The following is a 19,087-nucleotide window of genomic DNA, read 5'->3' on the forward strand; positions in this document are numbered from 1 at the left end:
AATGTGTCGTTTACGTTATATTGTCTCTTTATTGTTAATGGCGTTTAATGTTTGTGTTGCCACCGTTTGTTTTACATCACCATTACATCAGCTAATCAACATGAGTTAGACTTTAATATATTAGCGCCCCTCACTTCACACGGGTGTGATTTGTATATTTAATTTTCACTTATTTTGTTTTTATTGTATTAAAATATTATTTTATATTGTTTGTATTGCTTGTATATTTGTTTCCATAATAGATTGAACTCTTTCTCTCTCTCTCTAAGTGTAGCTCTCTTTATAAGCTGAATTTAAGGTGATTTCAGCAGACATAATTTGCCTCAAAATGACCGCACTGACATTTCACCCTCCATACTCTCTCTCTCTCGCTACTAATGTAATGTTATAATGTTTTTTCTGTTGCTTCATGTTTTATGTACAGTATAAAGCACATTTAATTAATAGCTCTATGGCCTTGTCTGTCCTGCGACTGGATCATGGTTGAATTCCCGGCCGGGTAAAAAATCAAGGGTTGGATTGGGGGGAAAGCATAGAGTTATATATAATAGAGACGTCACCGGATTTCTCCTCTCATCCACTTGCATTGAGTTGCCTCGGCGCCTTCATGTGATTGGCCCAAAAGCTGCTCGAGCTGCAGTACTTACTTTCGGCCACCACGTCTTTTTCGCTTCAGTATTTCCTCTTGGTGACGTCTCTATTAAATCCTTTGCTGCCATCTAGTGTTCAAAAGGTTTGACCGCTTCACTGCCGCTCATTGACTCCAATGTTACGGAGCTTGTTGTCCTACCGGGTTAAACAGGAAGGTGGGGCTTCCGGAAGTGGAACGACTCATCACAGCACAGCCCCCAGCCTTTAGCTAGCAGAACAACCAGCTACATTTTCGATGCGATGCGATACCAGCACACCATGGACAGCTCTCGAACCTTTGGAGATATGGCGCTTTGAAAATTGGGTTATAATGGAGGCTCAACGGAGCTGGATTAAAAAAAAAACATTGCTGTTGGTGATACATCATAGTGGAGTGACATAATCCCCCCCAACTTCACCGCTGTTACCGGCAGTTGCAGAACGAACCGACAGTGCCGTGGAACGAAGCTGTTATAATCCATCCACCTCCGGCGAATAAAATCATCGCGATGGGGTGATCCAGTGATCATCATGTTTGTGTTCACATAAACAGACAAAGTCGGGCATATGAGGGGCTAGCGCCCCTCGAAAACATTGAATAATGGAATGGTAAATACATCTATAGTGCCTTTCTCCAAAGCACTACAGTATTTCACATTCATCCATTCACACACGCACTGCACATGCACGCACGTTAGCATTTAATTGCCATACCTGTAAAGGCAACTTACCTCAGATTTTAGCCTTTCTATCTCGATCTCTCCATCCTCAATCTGTTGACGGAGTTGCTTGGCAACGGTTTTCTCTGTCTCCACTATTTGGAGGAGATGGAGATACTTCTGCATGAGGCCCTCATGCTCTGTGGCCAGGTTCCTATAACTGCACGCACGGACGCACGCACACACACACACACACACACACACACACACACACACACACACACACACACACACACACACACACACACACACACACACACACACACACACACACACACACACACACACACACACACACACACACACACACACACACACTTAATACTGTAATTTATTGCACCCCAGAAGAAGTGTTTTGAATGCCCCTTTAAGAGGTGATTGGTCAGAGGTCACATGACATACCTGGCCTGTGTGATGGCTGCCACCCACTCGTCACAGTCCTTAACGTCCTCCGTCCGCAGCTCGAGAGACTTCTGGTTGTCATGGTTAAACGTGACGGTGAAGTAATACTGTCAAACAATAAGGTGAAGTAATACTGTCAAACAACTAGAACTGCACTCTGTCGAGTGCCTACTTGCTTGTTGCACACAAGTAGGCCATAAACGGCCTACTAGTGCGCAAGCAGAGCGTGCAAGTACTGTCGACCGCTACAAACTGTCAAATCTCAGCTTCTCTGTGAAAGAAGAACATGAATTACCTTCATGTTCTTCTGTTGAAGAACTGTTGAAGAACATGAAGGAACATGAGCGTACATGAAGGTATTTCTATTTAAGCGTTTCAAATTCATTCTTTCGTTACGTAATTAACAACAATCAATTACGTAATGTTGTAATTAATACGGATGAGTGACAGCTTTCGATGGTGACGTATATGTCGATCAGTGTCTGGTGGATTAAAGGATTTTCGATGGTGACGACGTGACGTAATGATATGTTTTAGTGTCGGGAGGATTAAAGGTAATGCCCCTATGTATACATGTATGTAATCTGACACCACTGCCATATCAAGCACAAGTAGTCATTACGTCATATGCTGGCACGGCGCATACACATCAAACGACATACGAAAACGAAAACTATTACTTGCGCGCTCTGCTTACATTCAGCAATACGATACGTACAGTAACTATTTAGCAAATACATTAAATATGTGTGAAACTTGTGGATAGTGCATGTTTTTTAAAGGAAAGATGTATTATTATGGATATAAATGGACAAACCCACGCCTTGACATGAATACAGAGAATACACACATTTATTGATAGACCAATAGCTATATGGAATGGAAAAGTCTGGAATGGAAAAATTAGGGTTCGGGCATCTGGTCGGATGCCTCTCGAGCGTCTCCCTAGGGAGGCCGGGGCAGACCAAGGCGCAGTTGGAGGAAACACACATCGACTCACTGGCCTTTGATTATTATTGATTATTTACATTGCAAAACGATTCGATGCCGATTATCTCCATTTCAAAATTATACGATAGAAAGTCAAACGATACGATACGATATTTGCCATTTACATTTTCGATATACGTTTTAAATTCAAATCGATATTTCGATACAGTTACTATATCTATATCTATTGCTCAATCTCTGCAATCATACCTTCAACACATTCAAGGCACCAACAATATGGCATAAAAACCAGATCATCAACACCTAAGAAAGGCAAGCTTGGCAACTCACCTCTGGATCAGTGCAAAATCATGTTAAATTAGCCCTGAGGGTGCATCTGAACCAAATGGATTTGGTTCCACACCCTGTCAAACATACTGAACACGACTCTCACCAATTAACCATAATATAAAATCTTGGCAATTATTCTCCAAAAATCTACAAAAGAGCTGGTCAACTGCAATAAATAAATAGCATAGCCCGGCTTCTTGGTAGTAGGTAGGTAGGTTAGTAGCTCGGTAGGTATTATTTTTTATTTGTATCCATAGCTTCCACAAAGTGATCACTATATGTATTCCTGGAGTCCACACAAGAACAGCAATAAAAACTAGTCACACTCGCACTATCACAAAGAAGGGCAAAACAGACTATATACTAACAGACTACAGAATATAATGATTGGTAAATCACTCAAGGCAGGCAGGCAGCCCGGTAGTTACCGATAGTTATGTTGCGTTGGTTGATAATGGCAAATACATAATACTTTACTTAAGAACATTTTCAGTACTTTACTTGAGAATTTGTATATTCAGATATTTCAGATCCACTACATTTCAAAGACGCATATTGTACTACATTTCTAGGAAGGGGAAATCATCATGATCACTTATTCCATATTACATTTAAAAATGAATATAGCAGCATAATTGGCTTATAAATCTGCTATTTTCACTATTTATTATTATTTGTTTACATTTCTGGACAATCTTTTTTTGGAAAATGTCTACATTTGAATAGAGTAATTTGTTGATATTAAAAAAGAAAATGTACTTTGTAATTTGCACTTTTGAATACTGAAAACCAATTACTCCAGTACAAATGCTACACAGAGGAACTTTCATATGTATTCAGGAAATGTTTGAGCAGGAGTAGGCCTGTCTAGATACTATAGTATTTGACTCAAATACTGGGGTTGAGTTCTTTGTTCACCACTGGTTGTAGGTAGGCAGGTGATAGGTAGGTAGGTTGGTACAGCAGGTAGAAAAAGCATCATATGATATTACGCAACACTGATGGATTTTAAATAGAGCCTCGCAAATCCAATATATTTTGTATTTTTATCCCTCTTCCAAATGCCGACAGCAAATCATGTGTGAAGCAGAGGAGTAATGTTCCATATTTCCTGATGAGCCGCGGCATCGCCGGCAGTGCGGGGGGGCTTTCTTTGTCAATAAAATTTGCTTCCCGGCTCTCGCACTTCCTGTGAGCTGGCGTGTCAAGCCTTTTAGGCGGCTATATTTAGCACGCTGCCGTGGCGACAGATTCTTTTTTATTTATTTATTTATTTAACCATGGAGACATTATCCGTCAGCTATCGAGACCACATATCCCTGCCAGTCATGCATTTATCCACTTTACTGTACTGATTTCCACAAACCAAAACATGTTTTGCCCACTTTACTGTACTGGGTACTGGGTTCTCATTCTCAACACATGGTCTGACGGTGGTCTTAGGTAAAGGGCAACTTTTCAGATTTTGCACCAAAAGTTCCCAAACCCCATTTTAATGAAGTTGAGGTCATAATAAACGTGATGTTGGAGTGTGTTTTGTCTTTTTCTGTGTTTTTGTATTTTTAACATGATTTCGGTGACTGTGACGTCATCGTACAGAATGTCAGTTCTTCCTGGACTACAATAGCCCATCGTTCCTGTAGTTCCAGTCAGTAGAGTTCTCAAACTCTGCCCGAACCCGACCAGGCCCGACATTTTAGGGCCGGGCCGGGCCTGAAATGTATGCTAATCAGTAGGGCCGGGCCGGGCCTGGGGCTCCATGAAAAAAATATATATATATTGAATTTGTTTAGAATAATAAAAATAATAGTTCTGTTCTGTCTGTTTGTGTATTTATTTATTATGAAGATGGTGCTGACTGGCGTTTCACTTTTACTCTGTGTAGAGTTCTCAAATTCTGCACAAACCCGACCAGGCCAGACCCGACCCGACATTTTAGGGCTGGGTCGGGCCTAAAATCTATGCTAATTAGTCGGGCCGGGCCGGGCCTAGGGCCTGATCAGTTAGGGCCCAGTTAGGGCCGGGCCTTAATTTTCGGGCCCGATGAGAACTCTACCAGTCAGACCTTCTCCTCCAGCTGACGTCAATCACCTTGTTAAGACTGCTCTAAGGTGTCCGTCAACCGTCATAGACAAGCCCCCATGAGGCTCTCCAACGTTGAAGCACTCTGCCCTACTGGTAAGAGGTGGGACTGCAGGCGGACCCGTGGAGTTAAACTTATGACCCCGTGCAGCTGGGCTTTAACATTGAGTGCTCGTTTGCACTTACGCATTTTGGTGCCCAAATCGAAAAGATGCGGAAGTAGACGGAAGATGTGTTTGTGCTCAGGGAGCACATTGAGGATACCCAATTTGGTTGACAGTCTACATTTTATGTTATTGTCATTAGTTGTGTCTCAATTACTCAAATTTTGGTTGGCAAATGCGGAAGTGTTAAAGCCCAGCTGCACAGCGTTTCCTCGTCATGAATCCACGGGTCCGCCTGCAGACCCTCCTCTTACCACTAGGGCCGAGCGCCTCAACGTTGGAGAGCCTCACTGGGGCCTTGGTAAAACCCCATTAAATTGTGGCGTACAGTAGCGCGAACGGATCTCTCTCTCTAGCTGATAATTACTGATGGTCACACACACACACACACACACACACACACACACACACGCACACACACACACACACACACACACACACCTCTCTCTCTATCCGTCTCAGGTAATTAATCAGGCTCATCTGCTGCAGGTGCGTCTCGTTTCTGCCGGCGGTCTGTTCCAGTCTACTATATCGCCAAACTATATTACAGGGTAGCCACTCACACGACGAAGGTTGTGCAAAACAGACTTAAGTTACAATTTAGCTTGCATCACTTTCTCCCGCCTACACCAAATCTATTTGCCAAAAATAGCCGATCGTGACAAAAAGAAGTCACTGTAGTCTATGTAAGCTGGGTTCCATAGATTCTGAATTGTCACTCGATCACTACTCAGTCTGGACCATACTCTAAGGTCTGGACAGAGGCTGCTTGACTCGCATTTCATAACGTCAACTGTTGTAGTAGCTGATACCCGTCATCAGTCCAGTGGTGGAAAAAGTACTCAATTGTTTTACTTAAGTAAAAGTGCCAATACTGCAATTTAGAAGTACTTCGTTACAAGTAAAAGTACGGAATTGAAAATGTACTTGAGTAACTACCTGTCAGTGGGGAGTGTTGGCTGGGAGGAGGAGTAGGACTAAGGCCCTGTACGTCCTCTCTGGGGGGGGGGGGGGTAACTACCTGTTAGTGGGGAGTGTTGGCTGGGAGGAGGAGTAGGACTAAGGCCCTGTACGTCCTATCTGTAGATCGGCTATTTTCAAATGGCCGAAATGTATAGGTTGAAGTGGTTAATGTTTTCTAATCAAAATTAAAATCGCCAAAGTAACTATAAGTTTTCAAATAATTGTAGTGTAGTAAAAGTACAAATGTTGGCTCTGAGATGTAGTGGAGTAGAAGTTAAAGTACTGGAAATTGGAAATACTCAAGTAAAATATAAAAACCTCAAAATTGTACTAAAGTACAGTACTTAAGTAAAAGTACTTAGTTACTTTCCACCACTGCATCAGCCAGTGCCACTCTGTCCATGCTTCTCACTTGAGAGCAAACACCTACGGTAAAAGGTAAAAGATTCAGTAGTACACTGTCAGATTCAGTATAAAAATCACACCTGTGTGAACCGAGTGGTGCAACTCCCCTCCCCCCTCCTCTCTCTCTCTCTCTCTCTCTCTCTCTATCTCTATCTCTCTCTCTCATTAGCAGGCAACAGTGCAGCACTGTCTCTCTCTCTCTGTTTCTACATGGCACAACAGCACCCCTACTGGTACTCATTATATGGTGCTCATTAACCACATTGCACATAGGTTAACCACACATACGGACATTGCTGTTCTTTGGAGTGGTTGCACCACTAAAAAATACGGCTGTGTGGGGTGAGTTTAGTTAATGATGGGGACGTTACAGGATCAACAGCAATAGCTGCACAGTGCGCATTGATACAATGTCAAACTGGTGTTTTTCCTCAACCACAGACCAATCAGAAGGCACGGTTCCATTTCAACCTTTCCTATGTCCTGCCTACCTTGTAACAAATTTTTCACCCGATGCCAATTGCCTATAGGGCCCTAAGCTGTAATCCTGGGCACTACTCTCCCTCTGTCAACCTGAGGAGAGTCCCAAACTGAGCTCATGCTTCCTGCAATGCATGGGGAGTGAGCAGGCCGCTTACTGCGCCACCTTGCCTCTTATATTATTATTATAACAATTATTTTTACAATATATTTTGTAATTTTTATTATTATAAATTTGTTTGAGGGGCGCCAGCCCCTCCTATAGGCCTATCCAGCTAGTGTATGTTCACAAACTTTGTCCTATACAAACATTATATTTCCATTGACAATGAATGGAATATTTTATGTCATAGTGTCTGAGCCAATAGACAATGGTCTCTATTTTCGTCCATGCTAAACCCCTTATCCCTAAACTTCTTTGCCTTTTTTCCAATTTTGAAAAACATTTTTGAATAGTTCAACTAGCCGATGACGTAAATTCTCCATTCATTGTCAATGGCATTTAATGTTTGTGTAAGACAAAATGGCCGATTTGCTCGTCTACATTGTCAAAGGCATTTCATAATAATAAACTTTATTTCAGACCCCTGGGTCAATATAAAAGAAAACAGCACAAAATATAAAAGACAGCGGTATATAAATACAATATATAAAAAAAGACATCAAGTCAGATCAAAATGACAGTACCTCAGGCTCACACCAGTACATGTCATGAGGTGGCTGTGTAGTGCCGCAACTCCACAAGATTCCATCTAGGAATGTGGAGCAACAACCTCATAGCATCATTTATTCATTAACTCATCATTAATGTTTGTGTTAGGACAAAAATCTACACAATTGCTGAATATACTGTAGGAGGAGCTATAGCGCCCCTCAAAAATCACACCCGTGTGAAGTGAGTCATGGCGCTCTTATAATCATACGTACATCATCATGCATCATAAATCATCTTCTCATTCCGGCCAATCACAATTTGCGTCCTCACTTTTCTGCCCTCACTTTTTATCCTCAATACGTACTTTGCTCAGCCAATCAAATCATCTCAATTCCGTGAATAAAGGTGGATGTATAGGAGACATCCAGCTTGCTGGAGACATTCTTTAAAGTGCACTGTGTCTCAATGTCAGGTCTGGTGACCACCAGGGCTGAATGTATGGTTTTGGGTCTGTTACTGATCAGTGTGAAAATAGTAGGCTACCGAACTAGAAATGCACTCTGTCAAGCTGCTAACTTGCGCTTTGCACAAAAGTTGGCCATGAATGGCCTACTTGTGCGCGAGCAGAGCGTACAACTTATCTCTGACTCTTGTCAACTTAATTATCCTTCCTCTATAAAATATAACAAATAAAGATTAAACCCATAAACAAACATTTAAAGGGCCTTTCTCAGCCCCACCCTTCTCCAATATTGTGTTTAGGATCCAAGATGGCCGCAGCACGGGGTGGGGCGGAGGTGAGCAGACGGGTCGACATATGGCCTTACTGAGCTGCATTCAAGACACTTGCCTTGTGTCTGACACCTGACTTGTGTTTGAACACAGCTTTGATGGATGTGTTCTGCCCCCCTTCCCCAGCAAACAAAATGTTTGGTCAAACCATATGGGCTTCCATTGGAAATGCGTATATCTTTTCTACGTCTGAGCATAGACATGGTAACACTAACACTTTAATTTAGAACACAGCCAAACAAATCATAGTACATACGTGTTCAATCAATTATTCAATCAAAGCAAACGTCACAAACAATGTTAGTTTGCCTCTTCTACAAAAATTAAAGTTACAAGTTACTGTCGTGTGTTGCCATTGTCTTGTACTTGTATTATTTCCCACCACGGAGTACCCTTGCATCTCGGAGTACAGGCAAGAGGGGCAGTGTCGGTAGGCCAATCAGAGGCAGGCGGGGCGTTACCATGTCTATGCTCGGACGTAGAATAGATATACGCATTGGAAATGCATTGGAGCGGCCATTAAACACAGACACAAGACAAACGCGTATTGAATTGTGAATGCAGCTCAGTAAGGGCATATGTCAATCCCACCCGCTCACCTGCGCCCCACCCCCTCCTGGTGCTGCGGCCATCTTGGATCCTAAGCACAATATAGACAATGGGAGAAGGGTGCGGCCGAGAAAGGCCCTTCACTCTCAGAGTTAAATAATAATAAATAATAAAATAATAATAAAATAAGTGCAGATTGGAGTCCCAGAAAAATAAAATAGACAATTCAAATGGGGGGCGCTTGCAACTCAAATGGTTGAAAATCCCTAATTTAATGCCCTGTTGAAATCCATTTGTTTTCCAGATTACTTTCTCTCTGTGCGACACAACACATATAGTCCAAAAACAGTATGCCTACAGTGGTACAGTGTCTTACTGGCTTGTGTGAGCCATTATTTTAGTCATTGTTTTGTGCACAGTCTATGCTTAACAAGGCCATCATGACTGAAAGCTTATCAAACGACCCTTCAAGCTGCTAAACTGTGGAGCTGCAGTTGCCAAGGTAGGGATGCTATTAATATCAAGAGCAGGAACTAAATCCATACGTCAAAGTGAGGGGGAAACGGGCAGCTTTCCTCCGCAAGATGGCAACCTGCAAAGTTTGGATCCAGTATTAACCATTTAAACCCTCTAGCCTTAGAGAACTGAACTTGAGCTCTCATAAAATGATCCACACATATTCCATGAAATGTAAATAAAATAAAGCTTCATTCAATCCTTAATTGAATATGAGGATGCTAAAAATGTAAGCTGTGAGACATAACAATGATGCATTGAACATTTAATGTTTCATTCATTTTGAGCCACTAGTAATTTTATTATGTAATATATTTTAAGGCAGGTGGCGGATGATAGTGAAATGGTGCCAAACTGAGGCAATCATAGGCTGATTCCATTACATAACATCAAGGAACTAAGCATCACTGACTGGAATAATTTCTGTGGGATAATAATAATAGCCTAATAATAATAATAATAATGAATGGGCATGCAGTCACCTGCAATCATGGTGTGACTTTAGCAACCCCAGAATAAGAGTCGTTTTAGCTATAAGACATCTTATTATATTTCTTATATAACAGGTGATTCCTCGCAATTAACCATTTATAACACACATTTAACCGAATGGACCTGCACTCTTCGATGAAATCACTGCGATTTCTACAGTGTAAAAAAACATTAGATAGATTGGTTATTAGCTCTGTCCATAGCTCTAATGCGTTGCAACGCATTAGAGCTATGGACCAGAGTTAGGTTGTTATATAATAGAGGGGGTTTCCTCGCGCAGCAGGGGAGCGCATCTCGATCCGAAAAGCGCACTCCCCCTCAGTGTGCAGTCAGTGCGCGTGCGTGCATGTGATCAATAGCCCTGGGTGATCGATCAACAACAACCGTCCTCACCTGCTTCTCCAGGCATTCCTTGGCGGAGGAGAGTGACGGGGGTTTTGGTGAAGGCGCGCGGTCACAGACGCAACCCTCCAACAGGTACAGCCCGGAGGGACGCGAGCTGGAGTCGCTCTCGAAATAAAAGAGCATGTTCTGCAGCAGGCAGAACCACTTGGCGTGCCATTTTGTCTGGTCCGAGCTCTTCTTGCACAGGCAGCCGCGCCGGGTGCCGTCTTTCTTCGCCAGCAGAGCCAGATAGGTGATATGGCCGTCATTGAGTCGCATCCCTTTTTGCATTTTGGTATCAAAGCAAAAAAAAGCAAAAAAGGTTCCCCCCACCCCAAAATAAAGGATTCTGTGGTGGGAGGATTGATTGATTGAAATATTTATTAACAGTTTGCAGAATTACAGTACATTCAAGCACAACTCAATACAAAACTGTTAACTGTAAGTGGACGACTGCATAAAAGCATTTCTACTTGTTTACAATAGGGCCCACCGGAGGGGGGGGGGGGGGGGGTCGTTTACAGATTCTTACATGTTCTTTAGAAAAGATCCGATTTCATCACAGTAGTTGACGGGTTTGTAAAAACTGCCTCCTGCCTTGCCTCTATCTTCACGCTTTATTACAAAACGTGCTGGTAAAAAAAAAAAAAAAACAGAAAGAAAGAAAGAAAGAAAGAAAAGGAAAACTGGCGTGTTGTTGTTGCTTTTAGATTCCAGTCATTCCACGGCGCTCAGATCGTTACAAGCTGTATAGTCCGACTCCGATCCGATCAACGGGACACCTTTGCTTGAAAAAGACGCTCTTCAGGAGAGGAGAGCCCCCCAAATGCTCATCATGAGGACTGAACTCTGAAGTGTCCGTGCGCGCGCGCGCACTCTCGCAGAGCAGCAGAGGGAGTTGGAGGAAGCGCAGTCACGTGACACGCCTCTGAACAGAGATTCCAAATCATCAACAACATAAGCAGCATCATAATCATGGCCATGGGGCCATTGGGGGACAGTTAAATCTGGAGAGATTAAAAAAAATACCAATCAGGCAATAGTAAAAATATGTGAATTAGCTCAACTAGACCACTGTCCTATCACTTGTATTGATTGATTGATTGACATTTGTATTGATTGATTAATTGATTGATTGATTGATTGATTGATTGATTGCAATTTGTATTCACATTATGCAGAATGGGTATCAAAGCCGTCTGCCTTGCTGAGAATGAGATTACTATTGGAATGGATTCAGTTTTTCCTATAGGTGTAATGATAGTTTGTTATCAGCGAGCCAGGTGCAGATTCTACGGAGTTCAGAGCCGAGGGCCTTTGCAACCTACAGTTTGTTCCTGGCTGAGTCCAGCAGTGCAGAGTCATCCATTAACTAACAGGAACAAGTTGCAGTCACAAGCTGATGTCATGACGTTTACATATTAAGAATAGTAGCCTAAAGGCCCTATATGCTTACTTTAGAAAGCCACAGAGCGGCCATTAGCCGAATGCGAACAAAAATAAAAGCCTGGGTATACCGAGGCTATATCTCCACCATCTGTTCTCTCCCCTCCAGGTAGGATTCCATCCAGCTAACTGATGTGCTATCAAAACCAATTGCTTTTAGCTATTTAGCTTTTAGCTAAGTATGGAGTGGTTTTCAGTATCAAAAGGCTTTTGGAGGTCCAGCATGACCATGCCATACTATATGACCGTATTTGCCAGAATCCACCTCGTGTTTGATGTGGTCGTTCAAATAGAAAATAGAAATAGAGAAGTGTCAGTGGAATGGGATGTTCTGAAGCCAGATTGAAATTTGTTTGTTAGTTTTTTATTAGCAAGATACTTTTCAACCTTGGACAATTTTTTCCATCACTTTCGAGATGGAGCTATTCTTTGCAGGGGGGTTACTTTCGCAAGTTTGAAATCTTTGAGGGACGTACTGTCCCTGTTTGATGGAGAGGTTTATTAGCCTATGTGGGTGATGATTGGAGCAATGGAGATGGCTGAGTATGAGATGTTCATGGCCAGTGGCCTTGTTTGGTTGCAGGGCACTCCGTTTTTTGAGTACGTCATCAGTTGTTACCATTATCAGTTTAAAATCATCTTTGCATACACCGAGGTTTTTGTAGAAATTGAAGCTTGGACCAAAATGCCCAGTGTGGGGGAGGGCAGTTTGTTAATCAGAGCCCATAAGTCATGGTAATGGCCCTCACCCGTGGCTCCCGACATGCAGTGAGCTTTAACTTGCATTTAAGAAATTCAGACTTCAGAGCATTCTTTGCCTCTGGCTTTCATTGCAGAGAGTATATGTCCGAATCATAGACTGTAAAAAAAATATGGACAAATCGTTCTCCGGGTCTGATATGGACGTAAGATGAAGGCAAGAATGCTGACAGGCCTATTGAAGCTGCACCACAGCGTAAACACAACCTAACAGGACTACAACTCGAAATTATTATGACCCCCCATGATTTTATTACCTAAAAGAAAATAAATAAGACCATGATCAAAAGTAATCAACAAATGGTCAAACATTGGCCAAGTTGTATAAATAATAGCGCTGCGAGGCGTTGTGAGCTTGTAGATCTGCTGTTTTCACAATATTTATCTGTGGAACTGAGTCAAACTAAATGTATTGCCTCAATTCCTACAATTCTGCTTGTGCTTGTCAGGGTGGGGATCCCCAGTTCAAATAATATTAATTTGGGGGGTCACAGCCTGAAAAGGATGAGAACAACTGTCCTAGCTCAGGGCCAAAGCATTTCTGGGGGTCCCCAGCCAAAAACGTTGAGAACTCCTGTCCTAAAGAATAGATGACACAGGGGTTACTCGGCTCATGCGTCCTGCACTGTGTATATGATGATTGTTAATTAAGTCTTTCAAATGTAAAATTGACCAATTTGTACAGTTAAATTAACATGCAGGATGTTGGAGTGTGTCTTCTTCCTTCCAATTTTTTTTATATCATTCCTTTTTTTATAAAGGAATGATAATCAAGAATCACTGTAGCCTACATGACTCTCAAAACCAGGTTTTCGACGGTATAGGCTGGAAAAGACAGTGTTTTGATGTTAAAATGGCTCATCAGTTTAGGCAGAGATAAATTGCTAGCCTGCAATATTGAAAGCAAAATGGTAGAGGGCTAGAGGCCTAAAAATAGGGTAGATTAAACTGCACATTAGTATACCATTAGCGAGGAGACAGATTATTTAGCAAACGTCGGATTCGCCAGAGGGGGGAAAAAGAGAAACAAGAAAAATCATTGCCCTGGTCTAAACTGTCATTCATGATGTTCTAAACAGCTGTAACTGACCTGATTAAGAGACTTAGATTCAGTAAATCTTACTCAGGTTAATGTGCTTAAAGGGGTATTTCACCAAAAACTTCAGGGGTCTTTTTAACATCTACCTATATGGCATTCGTGTATAGGCTACGAGATCGCGTGAACCCCAGCATCCATAGTCCATGATGGTGCAGTTTTGAGTTAGCTGTAAAAAGTGGCTTCAAAACGGGTCTGTATAGGCTAGAAACCAATGGGTGACATCACCGATTCACCGGTCACTGTGCATGTTTGTTAAATTGTTACCAATGACCATGGCATAGAGTAGACTGTTACAGTCTACTCTATGCCATGGTCATTGGTCACAACGAGACTGTGAATTCCGGCCCGTCTCCTACCCTCCCTGTCCCTTCAGACTGTGTGTCTGAAGTGAGTCACATGCCATTAGGAGGCCTGTCACTCTGCACAGGACCCGTACGGCAGATATGTCTCACCTCCCGGGGACAGTGACGCATTGTCTTGTTGATACTCGCTCGCTGTGTGAAATATCAATTGACAAGGTGCGTTCATTCATGCTCCCATGGGCCGCCACGACACGTCACTTCTGCTGTGGTTGTTGCGGGTAGCTGTCACTTGTCCATGTCTGACTGCTTGTTTCCACTGTTTGGAAAGTACATTTACTCAAGTACTGCCCTAAAGTACAATCTTATGTACTTTTATTTTACTTGACTACGGTATTTACATATTCCAATACTTACCTAACTCAGGGGAAGATATTTATTGCCAAAATCTCCAGTCGTACTGGGAAAGGCATCGGAAATGTACTGGATTTGTATAACTCTGAAAGTGCACAAGTTACGCGTTCATTTGGTTAAATGGTGTTACACTGTCAGTTACTAATGGATCATTTTTACGGTGTACTGTGACGTCATCGTGTCACAGAAGACAGTAGTCTATGTTGGGTGATTACACAGACAGACAGACAGACCCTTGTTAATGTGGGAAAATCCATGTACTGGCAATATAGGTAAAACTATAATTCAAATTTAAAACTGGGTTTCAAACTCTACAAAGTACTATCAGTGATTTAACTCTGAGATCATAATTAGATTTTCATAAAGTGAAATTACAATAGACTTTATTTCTCTGCCAGAGAACCGTCTACTGTGTACAAAACAAATATGTATAGCTCCAGTCCCGTATCATTGGCTGGATGAATGGATCAGTGCACACTGCACAGTGCCAATGGATCACTGCACAGTGGACTTGTTGCTCTGGGCAGTGGGCACGTAGTGGGGCGTGGTTATAAACAAACACAACCCGTGTAGGAATTAGTATGTAGCAGGGTCACCACCTGGCTGCAACACTGCCCCCTTCTGACTGCAACTAGATACGGCATACAGACCACACTTTCACCTCTCTCTCGTTCCAAAAAAAGGCACATCACACTTATTTCTGTTCCCAGCAAAATCATCATACACCGTATTACACCAGTTGACAAAGTAATAATAAATAATAATAATAAAACTTTATTTGTATAGCACCTTTCATGACATGAAATGCAGCTCAAAGTGCTTTACAGAACAATGGAGAATAAAAGAAAAGCAAGGCAACGACAAAAAACAAGCAGTAATGCAATACAGTGAGGACATGAATAACAAAAAATAAAAATAAATAAAAGATCAATTAAAAGCAATGTTGTAGAAGTGGGTCTTGAGCTGAGCTTTAAAAATGTCTACAGAGGCTGCCTGACGAAGGTACAGTGCGAGCTTGTTCCATGCCGACGGCCCGTAGAAGCAAAAAGCTGCTTCTCCGTATTTTTTAGTTGCCATTTTTTTAGGCAAAGCGAGCAGGCCAGCAGTGGAAGACCTTAGGGGGCGGTTTGGGACATATTTAGGCAGGCAGTCATGTAGGTAGGAAGGTGCGAGACCATTGAGAGCTTTATAGACAAGTAAAATAATTTTAAAATCAATCCTAAAAACAACCGGAAGCCAGTGCAGTGATGCCAAAACTGGAGTAATATGTTCTCTCATCTTAGTTCTAGTTAAAACTCTGGCTGCTGCATTTTGGACAAGTTGTAATCTGTCAGTTGTTTTCTTAGGCAGTCCTGAAAAAAGTGCATTGCAGTAATCAAGCCGAGAAAAAACAAAGGCGTGGATTAGCGTTTTTGCATCGTCCAAGGACACATAGGCTCTGATTCGTGCAATATTTCTAAGGTGAAAAAAGGCAATCTTGGTAACATGATTAATGTGTGAATTAAAATTAAATTCAGAATAACAATAATAACCCCCAGGTTCTTTACTGTACTGTTACTTTCTACAGTCAGGTTGCCAAGTCTGCTTAATATTGATTATTTCTGTTCACTAGAACCGATTATGAGAACTTCTGTCTTATCCTCATTTAGCTTGAGAAAGTTCTCACTCATCCAACATTTGACAGACAGGTAACCAGCGGGTCTAAAGCACAGGGATCATCTGGAGCCACAGAAAGATATAGTTGGGTATCATCAGCATAGAAATGAAAATTGACTCCGTGATTGGCAATGAGTTCGCCCAATGGCAGTATGTACAAGGAAAAAAGCAGAGGGCCAAGAATCGAGCCCTGTGGAATACCAGAACTGATGTCGTGTTTGTCTGAGTCAAACTCGGCTAGATTGACAAAGTAACTTCTATTTGATAGGTAGGAGGAAAACCAGGACAGGGCCGTACCAGCGAGGTCTCAGTCATTCATAAATAATGTTTGTTCATGAGCTGGTCACTGAGCTCTCATTGGCTCCAGTGCATTCTGCCGAACTTCCGGGTGTAGTTTGGCTCCCGTGAAAGTGTCCATGAAAGTGTCATGGCGCAGCCCAGTCACGTGACCACTTCACTTCCTTCTAAGAGCTTCCTTGCCCAGTATCAGTATTAGGATGTTGATATTCATTCACCAGCCAACACTCCCCACTCACAGGTAGTACCCCCCCCCAGAGAGGACGTATAGGGCCTTAGTCCTACTCCTCCTCCCAGCCAACACTCCCCATTGACAGGTAGTTACCCCCCCCCCCCCCCCCCCAGATAGGACCTATAGGGCCTTAGTCCTACTCCTCCTCCCAGCCAACACTTCCCACTCACAGGTAGTGGAGCCGCCGCTCCACTGTTGGTCGCCCGCTCCGCATCTCGCTCCTCCAACCAGCTTCTATACCTGCGCCCACCTGACGGCATAAAGGCGTCCTGAAGTCTTCACTCCGGGCCGCTGTCCAACAGTCACTCCAGAGTGGAGCAGGCTAGAGGCAGCGCGCCCTCCGTGCAGGGAGAACATGCACAGAGTAATATAGTGCAACATCAGTATGGCAAGAGTTGCTAATGCTATGTTTGATCAGTCTGTTGTCTGTGGTTAATCATTCATGTTAAAGTCCATTATGGTGTCATGATCAAGAGCAGTAGTAACAGGTAGTATCTCCTCACCCTGTACATTTGTTTGAGCTAGGATAAAGCGTAGAGTAGCCAGTTAGGCTCTCGTGTTCTTGTTTGGTAGTTAGTCAGATATGGGAGGTTTTTTTTGGTTATAGGGTTGAGAGTTAGGATGTTTTGATACTTTCTTTGATTTAGGACCTGCGCAGCCCTGCTCGCCCTGTACATAGCAATTCTGTATAGTTCATATTGAATACTTATATATATTGTTCCTATAATTTGTATGCCACAAAGAATAATAAAATAACTTTTGGTCCTAGACTCGGTGAGTCGTAACACCTCCCGTTAGTCCGACCTGTGCTGCGGGTTACAAATCACCTGTGGCTTTCCTGTTAGCTCGGACGGGGCTGAGTTGGCTCTACCGAACTTCACAACGCGGGAACGCGCATGCTTTAGTGCGCTTGGTGGTGTCTCTCATGGCTCACGTTCGGTAGAGACGGTGCCCCTCCGTCACAGTCTATGGGGAGGATTTTAGTGTAATATGTACAGATTTTGGGGTTTTCTAGGCGTGTATGTACGGAAATGTCAATCTGTGCTATTTCACTATGTTTGGGTGAGACCGGGTTGTTTGTATTGTTGCTCCGTGTCCCCTTTCCCCAATAGGACCTCAATGGAAACAAGCCAGCTAGCTGTCTTGTGTCTGTATCCTTTTAAATTCATTCTCAATAAAGTGTTCAATCAATCAATCAATCAATCAATCAATCAGGCTTAAAGGAGTAGTTCACCCCATGAAAACTTGAATTCGTGACGATTTTGAATGTTGTGCTCATCAGTTGATTGGCTGAGCACGGAATGTGACATATGATGATGTATGATGATAAGAGCGCCACTCACTTCACACAAGTGTGATTTTTATGTTTTTGTCACATTTTGAAGCCAATCATTTGATGACCAGGTCATCAGTAGGAGACTCAGTAGGAGACTGCTAGTCTCCTCCTACCAGAGACTCCGCCAGTCATCAAATTATTGGCTTCGGAATGCAACAATAACAAAAACAAAATCCATGAATACAAGGCTTCATGGGGTGTATAATTGATAGAAAATCTGTCAATTTTTTAAACTATACTATATACTATAAACTATACTTTAAGTTTATAGGGCGACTATACGACAGCGACACACATCTGCGACAATTATTGTGCTGTGCTTATTAGCACAGCACACGCAAATGTAGTTGGCTGACACAAAAAGGGCATATAAATGCTGACAACATGGTAGATGATTGATACAGTGACCTTACAGCAACATGTAGCAACATGAACAATTTGCATCAGAGTCAGCAATTCACAAAATAAAAAAATATATGTATTTATGATATCGTCATCATCATCCTATCTAGTAAAACAAATAATTGGTAAAAAAGTACTTTTACTAACATAAAAGGTCATATAGTTTTATTTAATGTAAATAAAAAATCGCTGGTGAAAGGTGAAATACAATAATAATGTTTTTCCCAAAAACATTGTCAGGTCCAGAATTATCGTTGTATTTACCTCTGTAATCTGACAGCCGCCATCATCTAAATGATTTGTTTCTGTTTCCATTGGGTAAAGGACATTTTCCCTTAAAGAGATGCTCTGAGACATGCAGCCTTTGCACCACTATGTTGCAAACAAAAAGACTGCTGCCTTATAGACTTTAATTAGGGAGAATAACTAACCTTATGCAAGAGTTGTTGACATCCAATGGCCAAGTGTTGTGGGAGTTCACCTTTAACAATTTGTGTGTGGAAAGAAAACAAAATAAATTAAAATAGAAAGTGGCACCACTACTTCAAGTACTAATTAATAAGAGAAAAAACAAGGACCCTATCATCACAATCCTTGACACTTATAAAAAAGGATCAATTCAAAAAATCCTAT

At 42.2% G+C, this 19,087-nt stretch overlaps 1 protein-coding gene across 1 annotated transcript in view; it reads right to left on the reverse strand.

Annotated features, from left to right (window-relative positions):
- LOC310878815 (ras-specific guanine nucleotide-releasing factor 1-like) overlaps positions 1–10,805 on the reverse strand; it is a gene marked incomplete at both ends in the record, with an annotated part of 35,864 nt that extends 25,059 nt beyond the window's left edge. The window contains 3 exons of the mRNA XM_083793229.1: positions 1,362–1,509; positions 1,752–1,858; positions 10,524–10,805. Of these exons, the coding sequence (XP_083649355.1) occupies positions 1,362–1,509; positions 1,752–1,858; positions 10,524–10,805 (537 nt within the window). The remainder of the gene's footprint in view (positions 1–1,361; positions 1,510–1,751; positions 1,859–10,523) is intronic.
- Positions 10,806–19,087: the final 8,282 nt, after the last annotated feature.

The sequence above is a fragment of the Protomyctophum parallelum genome (assembly GCF_964188405.1).
Source record: "Protomyctophum parallelum genome assembly, chromosome: 2".
Lineage (NCBI taxonomy): Eukaryota > Metazoa > Chordata > Actinopteri > Myctophiformes > Myctophidae > Protomyctophum > Protomyctophum parallelum.